We start from the raw sequence: 18,688 nt of genomic DNA on the forward strand, positions 1-18,688 counted from the left end.
ATATATAAAGAGAGAGAGGATTTGATATAGAGCCCTTGGAAAAATATTTGTGATATATAGAAAGTCAGGCTGGGTGCGCCAGGTAACCATTAGCCATTATGTTTTAGCGAGACGTAAATTAAAAATAATTAAAACTATAATGGTCTTTCAGCATACTACTGACTCCTCTCAAAAGTATAAATTAAACTTGCTATGAATAGTAATTCCTCAGCAGGGTAGACTGTTGCAGATATACTTGTGGTCTTTTACCTCAATGTAACATAAAATATATTATATATTATCCTCCGTTTAGTGCATTGGGCTTTTCACAAATCACCACCATAACCCTGTAAGAGAAATTACCTGGCAGTGTTGGAAGCATGCCCACTTTTTTTTTTTTTTTTTTTAATCTGGAGCCACTGGTTCACCAAGATACCAGCCCTATAAAGAAAGGGACACAGGAAGGAGAGTGCAGTTTGCTGTTTTTTTCCTCATTCTTCAAGTTAGTAGACAGATGGTTAGTATCATCTGAACTGGAAAATCAGCTGAGACAGAGCAGCCGCTCTTCTGTATCACACTGGTGTAGCAAAGCTGCTGTTTATTGGTACTTCTTTTTTTGTTGTTAAGTATATGTGCGCGTAAGTAATATTTTAATTCTTCATCCAGTTCTTATTTTATATAAAGCTTTCATTGTCCTTGTGTTTAAGTTTCTCCAGGATTGAGTGAAAGCCATACGGTAAATGGAGGAAGCTGGAATGAGAAGTCTGTAAAAATCTCCTCACAGATTGGTGTAGGGGAGGAGAAATGGACATCTGTTCACTCAGCTGCAGCTGGGAAGAGGAAGCCTGAGACATCGGCTTGGGGCCAGGACACTGGAGATGCTAATGGAAATGGAAAGGACTGGGGCGTATCCCTGGTAGGCAGGCCCTGGAAAGAGCGTTCTTTGTTCACTCCTATTGGTGAGCTATTCCAAGAAAAACTTTCTTCACTTAAACAGTTTTACATATTCTTAGTAGTGAATCTCTTAAGTAGCTTTATGTTTATATGTTAAAAAAACATCAGGGAGCTGTCCAGTGAAATGTGAACTAAGCAGTTTCTGTTTACTGGCTTAACATCTGTGTCTCTATTTACAGTTTAGCTGAGGTTTTGGAGTTTATCTGAAACAAAATTATGTTTGTGAAGGAATCAACTTTTTTATATCACTCTTCTAAAGTTCTTGAAGTGATTACTAAGTAACTTTGAAATATAACTTCTCTTTATAAAAATGATGTCTTAGAACCTAGGTAATAAGTCTGTTCTATTGATCCAACATGATCAAATCAACTGTGTTTAGTTTTGGCAGATGTTTGTTTAGGCTTCAGGCGTGAAGATTGTTCAACTCTTGTGACACTACACTCTTTTCTCATTAGAAAATTGTTTTAGTCTTCTCTGGTACATTTTTTAGCCTTTGTCACTTGTACTGCCCATTCTAATAATAGAGGAAAGAATTCTTCATTTCTCTCTGTGCATCACCTTTTTGCTTACTAGTAGATGCTGCTATATGGTCCTTCAGTCTGTGATCCTAGTCTCTTTCTGCAAAGCAGCGTTCCTTTGCAGTCAGTAGCCTTGCTTTAGTCTAGACCTCTTTTGTCTCGTATATCTTGAAATGCAATGCCTGAGATTGGAACTGCTACTGTTAGAGGCTTTACTATTGCCAAGTAGAGGCAAGGGGCTTTTTCATATTCCCATTAGCTGTATTCTGCTTTATATTCTAATAAGGTATTCTTTAGTCACTGTGACCAGCTTGTTGGTGTTATTTTTCTGAGGAATACATAATGCCTGACCAGGCTGATGTGCTTCTGGTAAAACACCTAGTTTTGTGGGAACTCAAGGAAGTTTGAGGACAAATGTGAAGTGCTGTACCTAGCTAGCATGCATCCTTGACTGGGGACTGACTGTCTGGAGAGCAGCTCTGTGGATATGGGGTCTTGGTGAGCACCAAGCTGAACATGAACCAGCCATAGGCCCCAGCAGCAAAGGACAGCAAGAGTATTCTGGGCTGTGTGAACAGGAGTTAGTAGATTGGAGACAGTGATTATCCACTTCTTGGACCGCATCTGGAATACTCTGTCCAGTTTTGAATCCCCACGCCCCAATAAAGTATACTTCTAACCAGATGTTTCTTTTATCACATTAGTGCCACTGATTATTTCTGCTTATTTTCTACCTCACACTTAACAGAGTCAAACATACATTAATTTTAAATGGTTTCTCCTATTTGTCAAATTGTTCCGAAGTCAATTCTGTTCCTTAACATATATACAACTTCTTTAAAGCTAGGTTTCATCTACAGAGTCCATAAATATGCTTTTCAATAACTTAGATGGTTGGAATAGTAAGAAGAAGAAGAATAGTATGTGTCTCAAAACACAATTTACTTTTCTTTTATAAGAAGTTTATGTATAGAAAATGTTTTAGAGGGAAGATCGTAGCTTGAAAGTTGTGTCAAGCTGAATGTTCATACAGTTGCACCTCTATCAGAACTCATAGTCTCATGTCATAAGAAAAATAATGCTGTCAGCTGTGTGAAACATTAAGATGTCTGGATCTTCTGTTGTTTTTTCTGACTCTGTTCATAGTTAAATAGGTAACTTTTTCAACATTGCCAGCAGTGTGAAGTTCTGTTTGTCTTTTTTTTTTTCCTTCCCCCCACAGCTGCTTGGAACGTGGATGGAAGGATTAATACCTCTGAACAGAATTCTACTACTTTCTCTTCATTTGGATTAACTCCTGGAGTTTCTGGTATGTATGCCCTTCCAAAGGTTTTTCAACTCTTTTCTGCCACAGCAGGTGGAAACAGAATTTGCCAAGTGTTACTAATATGTTACTGGTAACTGTAAGCAGGTGGAAGACATGTTTTATGAAAGCATAGAGTGCTCTTTTTGTTAACTGTTTTAAATTGATAATCAGAAGCTAGATCAATAAGGTGATATTTCTCATTTAGCCTTCCTGTTTGTGTGTTAAGTCTAAATAGTGGGCATAAGGGATAGTTCACTGTTGTTGTGTCTCAAGTTGGAGATCTGAAGATTGCTTTCTAGGAAAGTCTGTTTACCCTGATCTTCTGGGAGGATTGTTATTTGATGGTTGGGTTTTTCCCTTCAAAAAAACTGAAGCTCTACTTCCAAAATATGTTCCATAGGAAGAATTTGAAGTCTTGAATCTTTTATCTGTATGATGGAGGGGGGAAGCTGAGCTCTGGAGTTTTCTTGTTTTGAAGGGTGAAATTGCTATGGAATACAAACCCTGGCCTCATAACAAGTCTTGTGTTAAGCTACTGGTTATAAGTGTTGCAGTGATTTACTATACAATAAAGGGATCATATGTCAGGTTTTCTGCTCTTGCTTGTTTACTCTCATTATTGAAGGAGCTTGGTATGACTATTTTCATTCATTGCATATTCTCCTCCTGACTTAATTTTGTTTTCCTTCTTCAGTTCCCTTGTCTTCTAAATATATCCCATTTTCAAGAGCCTTGTAGTTTTCCTGTCCTGCACAGTCCTTAGAATCAGACATTCTTCCTTGACCTAACAGTCTCCCTTTCCTACTTCGATTGGAATTTGTTTACCTAAGAAAACTCAGGAGGCTTGTTAACTTACAAGTACAATTTTATTTATTCCCTTTCAGGATCCAACAGTGAGTCAGTTTCTCAGGCTGGTACTTCTGATTTTCAGTGGGATTTAAGTCATGCTCAACCTCCTGTTGATGACGAATGGTCTGGGTTAAGTATGTTCCTCTAAAATGTTCATCAACCAATTTTGTAATTACTGTTACTTTAAAGTGTAGTTACTTTGTGTTTAGCGACTTTTGTGAGCCAATTGTGAGCGTCTGGAGAAAAACCTGAGATGTTTCACTTCTTTAAGGCTAATCAACAGTTTGAAGAAAGTAGGAAGTAGTATTTTGAATGATAATAGAAAATGATTAATTTTAAAAAAATATTTGGATATTGAAACTCAGAAGAGAAAGAAAACTCATGTATTTTGACTTTATTCAGGCTTTTTCTAGAAAATCTTGGTAATTAATTGAAACAGTCTTGGTTTACTGCAAATGAGGAGAAAAATCTACTGCAAGTCTGCAAAAGACTGTAGATATTCAGCAGATTGTATTTGAGTTGCAGGGTTTGCCCTTATGTTTGTACCTTACTGAAAACATAATGTGATATCAGACTCATTTAATTTAATTTACTTTCTCATTTAGTAAGCATTAGGAAGTTCTTATGTGTATAGACAGCATATGCAGGATAGAAGAACTGAAATTACTTGGAAATTGTAGTGAAACTGGTGTTTACTTGCCTCTTTCCCATACTTGCCAATTTTAAAATACAGTTGTAGTTCTTACCACAATCTCTTCCTGAAGAGGGCTGTAGTATAATAAAGTTACAGCCATTCCTAAATATTTCCTAGTGAAACTGTGTACCTGTGAAGAAAGTTTTTAGCCTTCAGTTCACTTTTGGAATTGCCTTCTAATCAATATATTTATTCAGTCAGGTCTAAGAATGTTTTAAGAAAAACAGTGTGGTGCCTCTCTTTAGGTCATTGATGTGAAAAATTGGTCAAGAAGTTGACCAGAAAAGCTGTGTTGCTTCTTACATTCTGTGTAAAAACAATCTTTTGTTTAATGACTGCAAGAGTAGGGTGGATTGATACAATTCTTGATTCTACCAGTTTTGGCAAGACTGCTTTGACACTGGATCATTTTGAAACTTCTGTCTTTTATCTGATTTAAGGATAGGGAAACCACATTTCAGTTAATCATTTGAAAGTGATCAGTTCAATATATCATCAAAAGCATAATTTAGTCACATTTCTGAGCATAGAATGTTTATGGCTATAGCTTCTGGTAATAGAGTAATTTGGTCACAGATGTCTGTCGACAAATTGAAGTGTACACTAATAGAAGAGTGAAATAATTGAAGTTGAGGCCAGTGTGATACACAGATACAGTTTACTGCTTTAATCAGGCTCAAGACAAGGAAATTAACAGTAGGTACAAATACTACTGATTTTTATTATTAATAAAAAGTAATGGACTTTAAGCAACTAGTGAGAGGGCAATAGATAAACCGTAAAGTGTTGTGTTGTGTTAGGCAGGAATTGTTTTTTCAAATCAGTAAACTTCAGTGTCGAAAGTAAATGTAATCGAGGTAATATTTTTATATGAAAGGTGGAAGATTATGGTAAGTAATCTTAAGATGTTTATTATATTTCAGTTTCATAATGTTTATCAGCAAATTTAATTTGATTTATTACTGCTTTTCATTCTAACTTAATTTTCAAATGTTTAAACTGAATTCCGCTGTAGTTGCCAGACCAAGTTTGTCTCTTCTCCTTCAATTTGGCATAGACTGAGGGTGAGATATACTTGTGATGTTAAAATAAATATAAAATAAAATATGTTGTATAAGGTGTTCTGTTTTACAATCGACTTGCTGTGACTTTCTGTTAAACAAACAGCCTAAGGCTTAGTTCTTCCATTCAGATATTTTTATTTTTTTTATAGCTTACGCTTTAAATATGTCATTCCCATGTGACAACATAAATATGTGCCATTGTAAATGAAGGATAGAAAAATGGAGTGGGGACTTAGAGACTTAGAAGAAAGGAGATTATTAAAAAAAATCTCGGTTTTACAAGATGACTTTTGGCTCAGATGTGCCCTTTCAGATATATCACTTTTAAAGGATTCATAGTAAAGTAAGATTGATCAGTGTTAAGTTCATCTTAATTTTTTCACAAACTAGGAAGAAGTTTTAAGATGGAGAATGACTCTTAAATTTGTTCCTCTTCACATAGTCTAGAAAAGTATATCAAAGCGATGGTATCTAGCTAGCTGATACTGTGACTAGTTTGTAATCTCACTGCTCTGTAAAATAACTGAGTCTTACACATTACTTACAAAAGTCTTCTACCTTGTCATGAAATTTTTTTTTCAGAAATACAGGAAATGGGTATTTATATCTTCATATCAATACGTGGTTTTATAAGTTGGTTGTTTTTTCATTTTTAAACTAAGAGCATCTGTAAAGTGAGGAGACATTCCTGAAGTTCTTTTTAATTTTTGTAGATGGACTTTCATCAGCTGATCCCAGCTCTGATTGGAATGCACCAGCAGAGGAGTGGGGAAACTGGGTAGATGAAAAAGTTGCTTCTGTTCCTCAACCTGAAGGCATACCTGATGTTCAGAAGGTAAAGGGTGATATTTTCTCTTTAGCTCCAAGACTTTGCCCTTACTGCTATGATTTCTTAAAGTAACTTAAGGGCGATGATAAACGTAATCTCTCATCTCTTCTACACTGGTAGGAATAGCACAATTGTGTTTAATGTGTACACAGAGAAGGAAAATGCTTGTCGAGGGTTAAGATTGCGGGGTGACAATAAAACCCTGGCAGATGTATTGTTAACCCCCTCTTCTCCCCCCACTTCCCCCTTTTTTGCCCCTCCCTCTCCCCCCTTCCCACTCAGGACAGGTGATTGGGAGGGAAAGAAGGACAGAGAGAAGAGAGTTGGAAAAATTAACAATGTTTTACTAATGCTACTAATAAGAATAGAGAAAATAATACGAAATATACAAAACCAATCTTGAAAGTCTCAGCAACTGCAGAGCCGGCACTCCTGGACTGGACTCTGCAACCAACTGGAGCTGGATTCAGTCTGTCACTAGGCCTCAGTTTGCAGGGACGACTAGCAAGGTCCTCTCCTAATGTCGACCATAAGCAGAAGGGAAAAAGCAAAGGCAAAAAGGGACGAGATCCTCGTGATCTCCCACTTTTATATGAAGTATTCACGTGAATGGAATGTTATACACAGTTGGTCAGTTTCTTGGTCACCTGTTTCTCATTGCTCCTCTCCTGAGATGTCCATCCATGCTTATCAGTAAGTTTGCATTCCATTGCTAGGTTTACCAAAACATGTGTCTGGTTCTCCAGGAAAATGCGGTTAATATGAAGGCTTTAGCTGACAGGCAAAATTCACTAAAAGAGAAACTTGTTTTTAACAAAACCAGGACAACGGTAAATGTTGTTATTGAGAAAATAGAAGCTACTTAACTCCATGTCAGATCTTACTGTCTCACCATAATACAAGGATTAACTTATCATTGTATATTGAGAGGATTTTGATCCTTTTTTCATAAATACTTAATTCTCTGTATAAAAAACATTTCTGTGCCAACAGTACATGGTTCTGCATTGCCTTTTTCCAACTCCTGTATGTATATTTCCAGATAGCGTCTAAAGAATGTAGTCTTCCTAAAATGTACTGAACAAATAAGATTGTGTTCATTGATACTTTTATATGCAGTTAAATTCCTTATAGCTATTAATTTGTATTGTTTATTTAGTCTATAGAAATCATGTTTCATTGTACTTTTTTCATGTTAAATACCTTATATTCCCATATGAAGGCTTCAGATAATGAAAGAGAAAAAGAGCCAGTTCTTCAGAGTTCTACAAGTGGAAAATCCAAGAAAAAGAAGAAGAAAAAGAAGAAGCAGGGTGAAGAAGCTAACTCTCCTGCACAGGTAGATGGAACAACATCTGGATAGTCTGAGGAATTCACACAGTCACTTTATTTTTATATATTAGTGACTTAAGCAAAAATTATTTTGGGGAAATTTATTTCCTTATGCTATTGGATTGGCTACTATTGTTTCTCAAGAATTAAAGCAATCAGTCTTTTATTAGTATTCTCTTTGATTTGAATGATTCAGTGTTTGACTTGTGAATACCATGTAGTTTTGCTGGATTTATGGAAAGCATGAAATATGTGGAAAGTACTTACCGTTAATTATTTATTTTCATCGAATTAGGATTCTGTACAGTAGAGGTGCTTCCAGCAAACCGAGGATGATTGGAGTTTTCTGTGTTACTTAAACAGCTTTTGAAGAATTACATTGAAACAGATTTGTTGTAAAAATAGCAGAAGCAGACTGCACTTCACTTGGCAATTGAATCATGTTTGGACAGATGAAAACAAGTACTTTACTGATAGGAAACAGCTTTGAATAGCTCATGCTCAGAATACATCCTGCTTCTGCTTGTAGTGACAGCCATTCCTAGTTTATGTTCTTCACAAAGTCTTAAATGCTCTCTTGAATCTGACTAGGTGAATTGGAGAGAGAGAAAGCATTACTTCAGTCATTCTTGCTTTGGATTTGCCTTTTATGATTACCATGTCTTCAGTCTGAGATTTTATTAAAACAATTTTGAAATATTAAGTTGATATCACATAGATTTCTTTTAACCTTGCCTCTGTGGAGATGGATGCTTGTGTCAGTTTGCAGTGTTTCTTTCAACACAAATTCAAATTGAGGGTAATAAAACTGCAGTTTTGTAACTTAAATCTGTCATGTTCTGGTATTTGCAATGGCTCTAGGTGTAAGAATAGTAGGTTGTGATTAGCAGGTGTTCATGGATGTCTTATATAGATCTTCAGGTTAGTGAGTGCATTCTGTATTTTATTTTTTTTCTGTTACCTGTGAGCTGCCTTTTAAGTTGTATACATCAAAGGGAATCCTGCTGTCTGTATTAATATAACCAGATGGTTTATTCTACCCATCAGTCTCCAGCCATTCTGATTTTGTTACTTTTATTTCAGTCTATCAGTCTATGACATCATCAGTTTAAAGATGATAATTTCTCTGTATTTATTTTTTCTGGAAAACTCAGGGGGTTGTTTCTTGATAGGAGCAGACAGAGTTGCTGATACATCACAGATAAGTTATCCTCGTTATAGCGGTTTAGTAACTTAACTTGTCAGTTCTACTTCAAACTGACTTAAAATTTTTGTATTTATCCTTTGAAAACTGAGCATGTTGATTTAAACAACATCTTTCTCATTGATTGTTCACATTAAGTGTTCACACTCATATTTGTTGACTTCAGTGTTTGCTAAGGCAATGGAAGCTACCTTCAGAGATAGATACAAGGCAGTATATATTCTTTCCTGTCAAGAAACAACAGACTTAAACTGTGACTGTGTTTTCATAAGGTTCCAGGGGAAATAAGTGAAGAAACAGTGTTTCAAGAAGGCACTTTCAGCTTAAAACTGGAGGCCTGTGTTCTATTTACTGTTCAGTACCATGAGATTCTTCTGCTGCTATAAACAAATGTTACTACTCTAATTCCTCATGTGAAATGAAAATTTTCTGCCTTTAGAGTGTTTAAGGAATAAAGCTTAAGACTATTGGTTACTTTGAATATATTTTCAGTTTCTGTACCAAGAGGTTTGTTTTACAGGCATCCTGGCAGACTAAATTTGGTTTAAAAAATATTATTAAAGCTTAATACATGATAGAAAACTGTGCAGGTTAATATGCAGAGCTTATATTTAAAAGCATTTTACTTGTAACAAAGTGTAGAATTGAGAATAGACAAGTCTCATAATGATACTTTTGCAAAGATTTCAGAGTAATGTCAGTTTAATTTCACAGCCTTGTAATTTCACAGGAGTGTGAAGTGCTGTTCATTCAGAGATGGGGATTTTTGCTAGTAATACATGAAGAGTGCTGCTTCCTGGGCTTTATTGGGTTCTATGGGTATTTTTGTGTTAATAAATTTTGATTGTTCACGTAGAATAATATTAGCCCTCTGCTTTGATATTTTTGGTAGATTTTATTAGTAATGGAAGCTGATTGTGGCAGCAAAACTGATGTGCTGGGAAGAAGAGTCAGAACTTTGCTGTAAACACAGGCTTTTTCTTTCCTCCCCCACTGCCTTTTGTAGGACACTGAAGAACTGGATAGAGAAGCTGGAGAGGAATTTCAGGAGGATACCTCAAAAGTTCAACCACAGCAGGAAATAGCTTTTTCTCTGAAGACCAAGAGTACTAGTGAACCGGCCAAGGTAGGGATATAAAGTTGGGTTTATGTTAACAAATTTTTGATTTGGAAGTGCTTAAAGCCCATTAAAACTTTAATTTGTGTAGGTAAGATTATAGTAAGAATACTACTTCAGGTTACACATTTATGAATAAAATGGTGATTGAGAGGCTGAATTTTAGGTGTGGGTCACTTAGTAGTTTTTAAAAGGATGTGTTCTCTGAAAAGCAGTATTTTGAAATCAGTGATCACTTCCATGATTGTCAAGTTATTTTATTGTTGGAATATTCAAGTAGTAGTTTACAACATTGAAATTTGGAAATAAGAACTAATAGGCCCGGGTGAGAACTAATAGCACTTTTTAATGTTTCATTGCAACAGAATGAAGTTTTATTAACTAATTATATTCTGACTTAAATGTCTAAAATTTGATTTTTAATGGCTGTGCTGAGCTTGATGACTGAATAAGTACAGTTTTTATTCGAACCAATTCACTAACTGAGCATTTGCTTCAGTTCACAGTTGAAACAAATATTCTAGAGAATACGAACTCTCTTAAATCTTTCTCCAACTAGCGACCTTTTTAGATACTGTTATCCTACAAGAGTCACATTGTAGGAAGAAGTGTTTAATGTTTCTAGTGCTGTTGGTTTTGTGTTCCATGAAGAGTGAACAATACCAGTGAGACAGCAGTTTGGTACCGCAGAGTATCTGTCAGGATATTGAGTTGAACTTTTTAATTGCTAAGCATTTTTTTATAAAGATAATGACGCCTTAAGATTCAAATGAAAATATTAAAGTGGGATCTTTTATGAGAGGCTTCAGGTCACCAAAGGAAAAGTACAGAAAGTGTTTACTGCGAACATGTGCTTTGAAAAGCACATTAAGACATACTTCCAGCTTATTCTGAATATTCTACGTTGAAGTAAAGCTTTTACTATAATTATTTAGTTTAGGTTCAGTTCAACCTTTATTCAAGGTTAGCAACAACCACCTATTCTGACTAGTGCAAAGGTTTTTTTGTCTCTTTGTTTGTGGGTTGGCTGGTTGGATGGTTTGTTTAAGCTGTATCTGAAAAAAGAGGTATCTAGCCATGTATGCAAGTGGCTTTATTCTGGGAAGTGTGTACTTCAAAAAAAAAAAAAAAAGCTTTAAAGCAAATACATTATTTTGTGTTGGAGGCCGTAGTTAAAAATGTGTAGACAGAAAACTCACATTTGGATTGTAACATCAAGGTGGTTTATTTGACATCCAGAAAGAGGTGTACTGGTGCATCCCTTTTGCTGCTTAGAAATCTAAATCTATTTGAGAAACACTTTTCAGCTACATATAATGATTCTTTTGATCTACAGTTAGATATTTTATTTTTTTCTCACAAGTTGTCAGCACTGCCAAAATATCGGCCCAGTTTCAGTGGACTTTGCTCAATTGTTTAGTTTTTAAAACCATACCAGACTTCCTAGGTGATTTGATGGCATTGACTCGGATGTAGACCTGTGCTGAGCACTAAAATATGGAGGCTTGAGTGCTCCTGTTCGTCTTGAGTCTTAAATTTAATCTGTTCACATGTGCCTATATAGCTGTGTTCTGTGAAACAGGGCATAGTCAATGTTAAACTTGGTGTGGGGGCGAAGGACAAACAAAACTATTATTAACAACATTCACTGGAAGTTAGTTGGACTTGAAAAAGGACAATTAGTGAATTGTTGTATCTGACAATGCAGATGGTCTGTCAGTCTTTATCCAAGGCTCCTTGCCATCAGATTTAGCTTTATTGTAATTTCACACATGCAGAGATGCATTTTGATGTTGTTTGACTTGGCTGTTCCAAAAAGTTCTGCAGTCTGTGACCCATGTGTGAAATGGATGACTTAAGTTTCCAAGGTAGGTAAGCTAGTGTTGAGCAAATGCTCTAAAACATGAGAATGCAATATGAAGAAAAATAAACTGGTATTAGAGTACAAATAAGTTATTATCCAGAATGTACTCATAAAGATCAGAAACAGCTGCATGTTGAACACTTCTGGGTTTCATCTGGTGATTATATTTTTCCCATATTATACATTGGGCTGTGTGGAAATCTGTAATGTTTTATCAGGAGGCACAGGTTGGAAATCCTTCATTTGTAACAGTTTTACAAGTCACTACTTCATTAATAAATAGTAGCATCATGTATATAGCTATTTGTATTATCAAATAGACTTTATTAGTTGTTTCAGGTTTCCTTTCTGAACTGATTGGTTAACACAGAATACCCTAGCAAAGAGTAGTTCCCAATTCTTAATGTTTGGTATCTGTATCCCCTTTCATCCAAAATTCAGACATAAGTATGTTATTTGGAAAAATGTCCACATGTACCTGTGTTGTTATCTTTGGAGTAGCACTGTGTGCTTTAACATTCAAGCTGCTACGTTTGTTACTCAATCTGAGACAGTTGTATGCCATGTAAATCTTGAGTTGCTTTACCTGCAGGTAGAGAGTGACTCTGTGCTAACAGAACTGTGTTACCAGTGACCTGAATCAATTACCTTGCACAACTAGGAGCTTGAAGTGCTTCTGTTTGAGAGGCCACATCCATCTTGTTAGAGTACTTACGTATTGTCATGTATTTATGAAGGTGATGATAGGTAACCATTAGACATTACAATTGGCTAGGCTTGAAAATCCTATAGGATGGGAGTTCATTTTATAAGCGTGGTTGATAATTAAAAAAAAAGACAAGATTACTGTATTTTCAGTAGATTAAGAGAAATATTGCCATTCTAGTTATTAAAGAAACTTTTTTTCAGTTGATGTGTAACAGCACAGCAAACTCCTCTATTCATAAAAGCTTAGAGAACTGCTACGCTCTAAATTCACACGTTGGGGTTTTTGGTTGTTTTGTTTTTTGATGTGTTGGTGGGGTTTTTTTAATAAAAGATGCTTAACTTCTTGCTCAGTATAATGTGATTAGGAAGAAAAGTTAAAAGTATATCATTTTGTTCTTTTGTGTGTTCTGACTGAATTTTTGAGATGCTCACATTACACTGATGGAAACAGTACAAACTGGTGACTATAATGTAGGGCATGTGTATGTCCACATCAAGGACTGTATGTAGATTGCACTGTTTTGTTGTGATGGTTCCAGGTCCTGGCTGCTGTGATACAACTGCAGCAATGACTTATTAATAACATCCTGAAGTTGGGGGTTTTTTGCTAGACCAAGACACTATTTTCTAATTCGAAGCCTTTTGTCAGTAGTTTACCTGCTGTGGTATCATATGGGGTTTTTTTATGTTCTGGCTCTCCTATTGGAGTGCCAAAATGTTTTTTGCATTTTGACTTCTGTACGTTAATTCCAGTAAGTGCTACGCAGTAAGCTACAGTTATATCTTGTCTCTGTAGTGGGAACATTCAAAACAGACTGGATAATTGGAGAATACTAGCAGTATCTTTCAATTGGCAGTTGTTCCTACAGTAGTTTCCACTGAAATACTTTGACTGCTCTTGCAAGTATCTGTTATTCTCATATAAGCATACAGAGTGTTTTAAGCACTTGATACAAATAACTACGAGTGCTTTCTAAATATTATGAAAGTTAAATTTGTTTTTTGAGTTGCATATTTGGACCTATTTGCTTTGCAACCAAATGCAAACATGTCACTATCTTGCATCTCTTCTGAATATGTATCCTATAATCTTCTTAGGATCTTAGTGATTTTTAGATTGTTATCACTTTCTTTGCATGCCATGTATGTATTTTGAGAAGAATTAATTTGTGTGGTTTATCTTTGCTTGTACACAACTAGGAGTTTTGGCACTAGATGGCAGTCATAGTCTTGTAGCCTTGATTTTAAATTTTGAAAGATTTTACTATTGGCTGAATTATTCAATGCCCTCTTTCCAGCATCTGCTAAGTATACTCCCAAAATAACACTGTGTAAGAGTGTTTTACTGTTGTATGACTTACTAACTTTTGGAAACTTTTCTGTTTTTCAAATAGCCTGAGGAGGCTCCTTCGCTTGCTGTTTCTACTGAGCCATCTGTAATTGTATCAGAGAGCGAGTCTGACAAGATCGCTTCCCAAGTGCCACAGATGCTGCAAGAGACAGATGTATCTAGCTCCAATATTAAGCAAAACAGTGTGCCTCCTCCACAGAGTAAGTACCTCTCAGTACAATTCATCCATCTGAATTCAGGGTGTACTTTTTTTTTCTTCCCATAGAGCATATATAGTCAGAATGCTTTACCCTGAGGTTAGGTTTAGAGTGCCATAATCACGTACATATGTATTTCATTTATATATCTTGCCATATTTTTGCTTTCATTGAAATACTTGGGCAGATGTGTTTTCACTGTGAGGAAAAACTAGCTTTGTAATGCTTGAATGACTGAAAATGTCTGTTGGCCTTGGCCGGTCCTTGACAGACATCTGTATGGACTCTTGACCTTCAGGACTGGAGCTCTATGCTGTGACTAAGTAGTTCTGCCAACAGTGTTTCAAAGGCTGGCTTGCCATTCTTCAGTGGATGGGTACCAACAGAGCAGCTGACAGGATGTTTAGCTACCAGAAATTTGGAAAAAAATACAAGCAACACAGTTTTCAACCTACTGGGGTTTTCTGACTTTTCAGCTTAGCTTATTAGCATATTTTTCCCATATGCTTCCGTGAAATGTAGTAATCATGGAGAAAAACTGTCGCTAATATAGGAGCAGAAAGCTATTGGGTGATGTGCTTTTGTTGTAGCCTAACAGCACGTACCTCAGGCTGAACTGCTCCAGGTATGTTGCTTTTTAAAAATGTGCTGTGCGCAGAGATGTCAGACATACCTTCTCTTGTACTCATCAAAAGTGCTTATATTGAAGTATTCACCCAGTAAAACAGAAAAATTAGAAGGGAAGTTGGGATGTGAAAGGCAAAAGAGTTGACTGAATTACATTCTTTAATGAGCTTAATAAATACTGACATTATGTAAAAAGTTCCTGACTAAGTGTTGAAGTACTGAAGCAGTTTTTAATGACTGCACTGGAAACTGTATGATTTCATAGTATTAGTCTCACTGAACTGTGTTAATTAACTTACTAGTTTTGAATATATTAAACAGCAGAATCTTTCAAGTCTATGTATCAACTTACAACTTTTTGTTCTGCCTCTAAAATATGAAGGCTTTTGTAACTGATCGATGCCTCAGCAATTGAAAGAACATCTCTTATATTCAGCATATCAAATATTTTACTCGATTTACCACTTTTTGCAGACAGCATGTTTTAAGGCAATCTGTTTTAATAAAATAGTGCTTCTTTATTTATGAATTCCATGTAACCGCATATTTACATGGTTGATTGTTTTTTTAATAATAAATCGTAACTTATTTAGTGGTTAGAAACAGTGTAATCTTACAAGAGTGAATATTTAGTGTCAGTTTTGTACATATGCATGATTTCCAGTTAGTCAAAAAATAATGACTCTATTGTAAATAATACATTTACAAAATGAATGACCTTTGTGTGTATCGTTCTGTGTATTTGTGGTATAAAAATGTAGGTTGAAATTAGCAGGTGTTGCTTTAGATGCACTTCTAATTAGACTATGTGGTAGATGCAGGTAAATATAAGTCTGCTTCAAAAATCGCATTGGTGGGTTGTCCTGAATTACTTTATAATAGTATGAGGTGTATTTTTGAAGTCAATTCTGTGTAAACTTTCTCAGTCCTAACACTGTAGTTATGTTTTGTTTTTAGCGAAGTCTGAAGAAAGCTGGGAATCACCCAAACAAGTTAAAAAGAAGAAAAAAGCAAGAAGGGAAACGTGAACTTCCTGAGATGGACGTGTGTTACTGAATATTGTCATGAAGATTATGCTGTTTATGCAATAATTTGTGAACATGTACAGAATTTTATATAAATTTCAAACAATTTTTAAAAACAGAACTGCTGTGAACACAACCATCTTTAAAAAGGAATCAAAAGAAAGTATTGTATAGCAAGCAGAACATCCTACATTTGAAAGACACTCTGAAGAGTCTGTTTTTCCAAGTTTTGGAGAGAGATCTTTAATTAAACAAACAAACTGGTTTTACAACACAGTGCCCTGTTTACAACAGATTATACTCTCATCTACAGCTGCGGATAAGATTGATTTCGAGGAAGGATTTTCTGTAAAAACAGTTGTCTGTACAAATAGTGGGTGTTTCTTGCCTCTCTTATGAGTGATGCATTAGAAGCACAGAATGTCAATCATTCGAATTTGTTTCATGCCTAAATCAAAGTGCTTTGATTAAATACATAATCTGCCATATCTTTACAGTAACTTGGTTAGCAAGTCTGCTAGCTATTGCAGGAATCACAAGTGCAAATCATTAACCATTTGTACAGTCAGACCTTCATGGTTTATTATATGAAGTTAACAAAACTGCTTTGGGTTAAAAGTTTGAGAATGTGGTTTGAAACTTGAGTATGGTTCATGAAGTTATTTTTGATAATGTCTATTACCTTACTTGAATTATTGAAGATAACAGTATATTTTTAAGAATGCAGTAATGTGCATAAAATCGGTTTTCTCCTTAATTCCCTACAGTTCTTGGTTGATTCAGACTCGCATCTAAAACTGTATTCTTTCAACTTTTGAACTTACGGAATGAATTGAAATCAAATGTTCCCTTCCTTTAACGCTTTTAAACTTACCATACCCAATTCTGTTCTGTTCCCTGTTACTAAAACTCTGAAGAAAGCAAAGTGATGATTTTTTTTCCCTCACCAGTTATTTGGGGTTTCAAAGATCTGTTGGAGAACTGGAGTGGCTTCAGACAGCTTTAATTGACATTGTCAAGACCAGTTATCAGGAACACATTTTTTTACTGCCTTAACCTGTAGTATGTAGAATGTGTCTAGACTTCTGGACAGGAGTTAGTGTTTTTATATAAAAAAAAAAAATAAAATTCATGCAAGTATAGCTGTTGTAAAATAAAGACCATTTCCCACTTGAAACTGTTAATTAAAATGGTGTTTCAGATGTGTTGTCATTTTCAGGCACTGTGTAACTACATGGTATCAAACTGGCAGATGTGTTTGTGTCTGTAAGGTGCATGCTCAGCCATGTACACTGTAAATAGCCTTTACAAAACTTTGTTTGATAAGGATGGTAATGAACATCACCTGGTAAATTCAGTTAAAGAAGAGCCAAGTTTTCTGTTTTTTGGGTTTTTTTAAAGGATTGATTTCTGGTTTTGTGGCACAAACAGAACGGTTAACAGCTGTAACACATGGTACTGATCAACAACCTTGTACTCTTACTGTACTGGACTGCAGTTTGACAGTATTGCAAGGCAACAATAGTTAATGCCTCAAGCTGGTTTTAATTGTACTGAAAATGCACCTTGCTAATGGAGAGCTTTCCTAATAAATGGATGTCAAACACAGGTATTAATCCCTGTGTATCAGGAACATGTGACACTCTAAATTGATTTGTTAAAATAAATTGAGCATATCGACAGTACTGATTTATTTACTGGGAGGGGAGTAATGCCTGAGACTGATACCTGCCAAGGCTTATGTAAAATAAATTTAGAACTGAAGTGTAGTTTTTCAAGGAGTATCTTAAGGCAAACACAAAAATAGGATATTACCAAACCATGCAGAGTCCTTTGCATGTAAATAATATTATCATTTGTCATCTTCATAGTAAAGATTTAAAAGAATACCCTTTGAATTCAGGTTTGTAATGTGTGTCTGAAATGTCTGTTTCCAATCTGTATGTTGTGCTATGAGCCTCTTGTGTAGAAAATATTAAGATTCTTTTGTAATGAGAGCCTGACCCCAAGAGCTTTTGCTGCTGCATAATTGCTTTTTTTTCTCTTGAGGATAAAATTGGTGATATTGCTGGGTTAGTGAGCTGTAGCTTTTAAATGGCTTGTCATCCTGGAAAAAAATAAAAATAAAAAAAAGGAAACAAACTATTAAACAACATAGGAACCCTCCTAATTAACTGCTACTGCTAAGCAGAACCATCTAAATACATAGCCTTCCTTTCCAAGTGTTGTTACTTATTTAGCAGCACCATTAGTGTTTTCTTAATGTACAGTTTCAATGTCCTAGAAAGCAAAACTTGCTTTATTTGACACTCATTAAAGAGGCAGTAACTGTATAGCATATTGTCTATAAATAGAAACTTGGTTATCTATGTACTGTCATGTTTCTATGACTCCAGCAGTTGTTAGTCTTAATGATACACTGAATCCAGACTTTGGTACTTGGGTAGAAAGAGAAAACACCATTTAAAGAAGGTTAATCATTTTTTCTTCTTTCTTTTTTGTTTTGTTTTTGTTGTTGAATGCACGGGATGGTTTCATAAATCAAATATATTGGGTTTTTCTAAATACTCTGGAATTATTTGTATGCATAATTTAAACGTGTGATGATGTATAATTGGATATTCATGGCATATTTTTATTTCTTTTGTGGGGAGGGGAAGGTGTACAGAGTTCATATGTGCTTGTTGCAAAGGTAACAACTGTGCATTGGTTTGGGGGGTGAAAACTGTATTTCTGATGCCCTTTTAGAAGCCTAAAGAAGTGCAAAAGAAAAGCACTACTCTAATATTTACTAAGAATGTACATATTAAAAACATTTCAAACTTTATAGAAATACTTCTAGTACTGTTGTGTTGTAACTGGATTGTATCTCATTGGAAGCAGCCTTATTAATAGTTCCTAGCCATGGGATTGTCCTGTGAGTAAGGCTTTTGAGAGGTGCAGCCACCAGAGTACCTGGTGTGAGTAGACTTTCAGCTGTTATTAATCACAGTTGCTTTGCCCTTAAGTGACTTGGGTTGGTTGCCAGCCAGGATTTCAGTTGTTAAAAAACTGCAGGTCTCTTGCAGCC

General features: G+C 35.5%; 1 protein-coding gene across 1 annotated transcript in view; it reads left to right on the plus strand.

Annotated features, from left to right (window-relative positions):
• The window catches only part of MTDH (metadherin), a 35,306-nt gene extending 16,855 nt beyond the window's left edge, over nt 1–18,451 (plus strand). Inside the window, exons 6-13 of the mRNA XM_065054060.1 lie at nt 687–938; nt 2,674–2,760; nt 3,642–3,740; nt 6,078–6,199; nt 7,416–7,532; nt 9,736–9,855; nt 13,813–13,969; nt 15,551–18,451. Of these exons, the coding sequence (XP_064910132.1) occupies nt 687–938; nt 2,674–2,760; nt 3,642–3,740; nt 6,078–6,199; nt 7,416–7,532; nt 9,736–9,855; nt 13,813–13,969; nt 15,551–15,621 (1,025 nt within the window). The 3' untranslated portion in view covers nt 15,622–18,451. The remainder of the gene's footprint in view (nt 1–686; nt 939–2,673; nt 2,761–3,641; nt 3,741–6,077; nt 6,200–7,415; nt 7,533–9,735; nt 9,856–13,812; nt 13,970–15,550) is intronic.
• Nucleotides 18,452–18,688: the final 237 nt, after the last annotated feature.

Source organism: Columba livia, chromosome 2 (genome assembly GCF_036013475.1).
Source record: "Columba livia isolate bColLiv1 breed racing homer chromosome 2, bColLiv1.pat.W.v2, whole genome shotgun sequence".
In the NCBI taxonomy this organism is placed as follows: Eukaryota; Metazoa; Chordata; class Aves; order Columbiformes; family Columbidae; genus Columba; species Columba livia.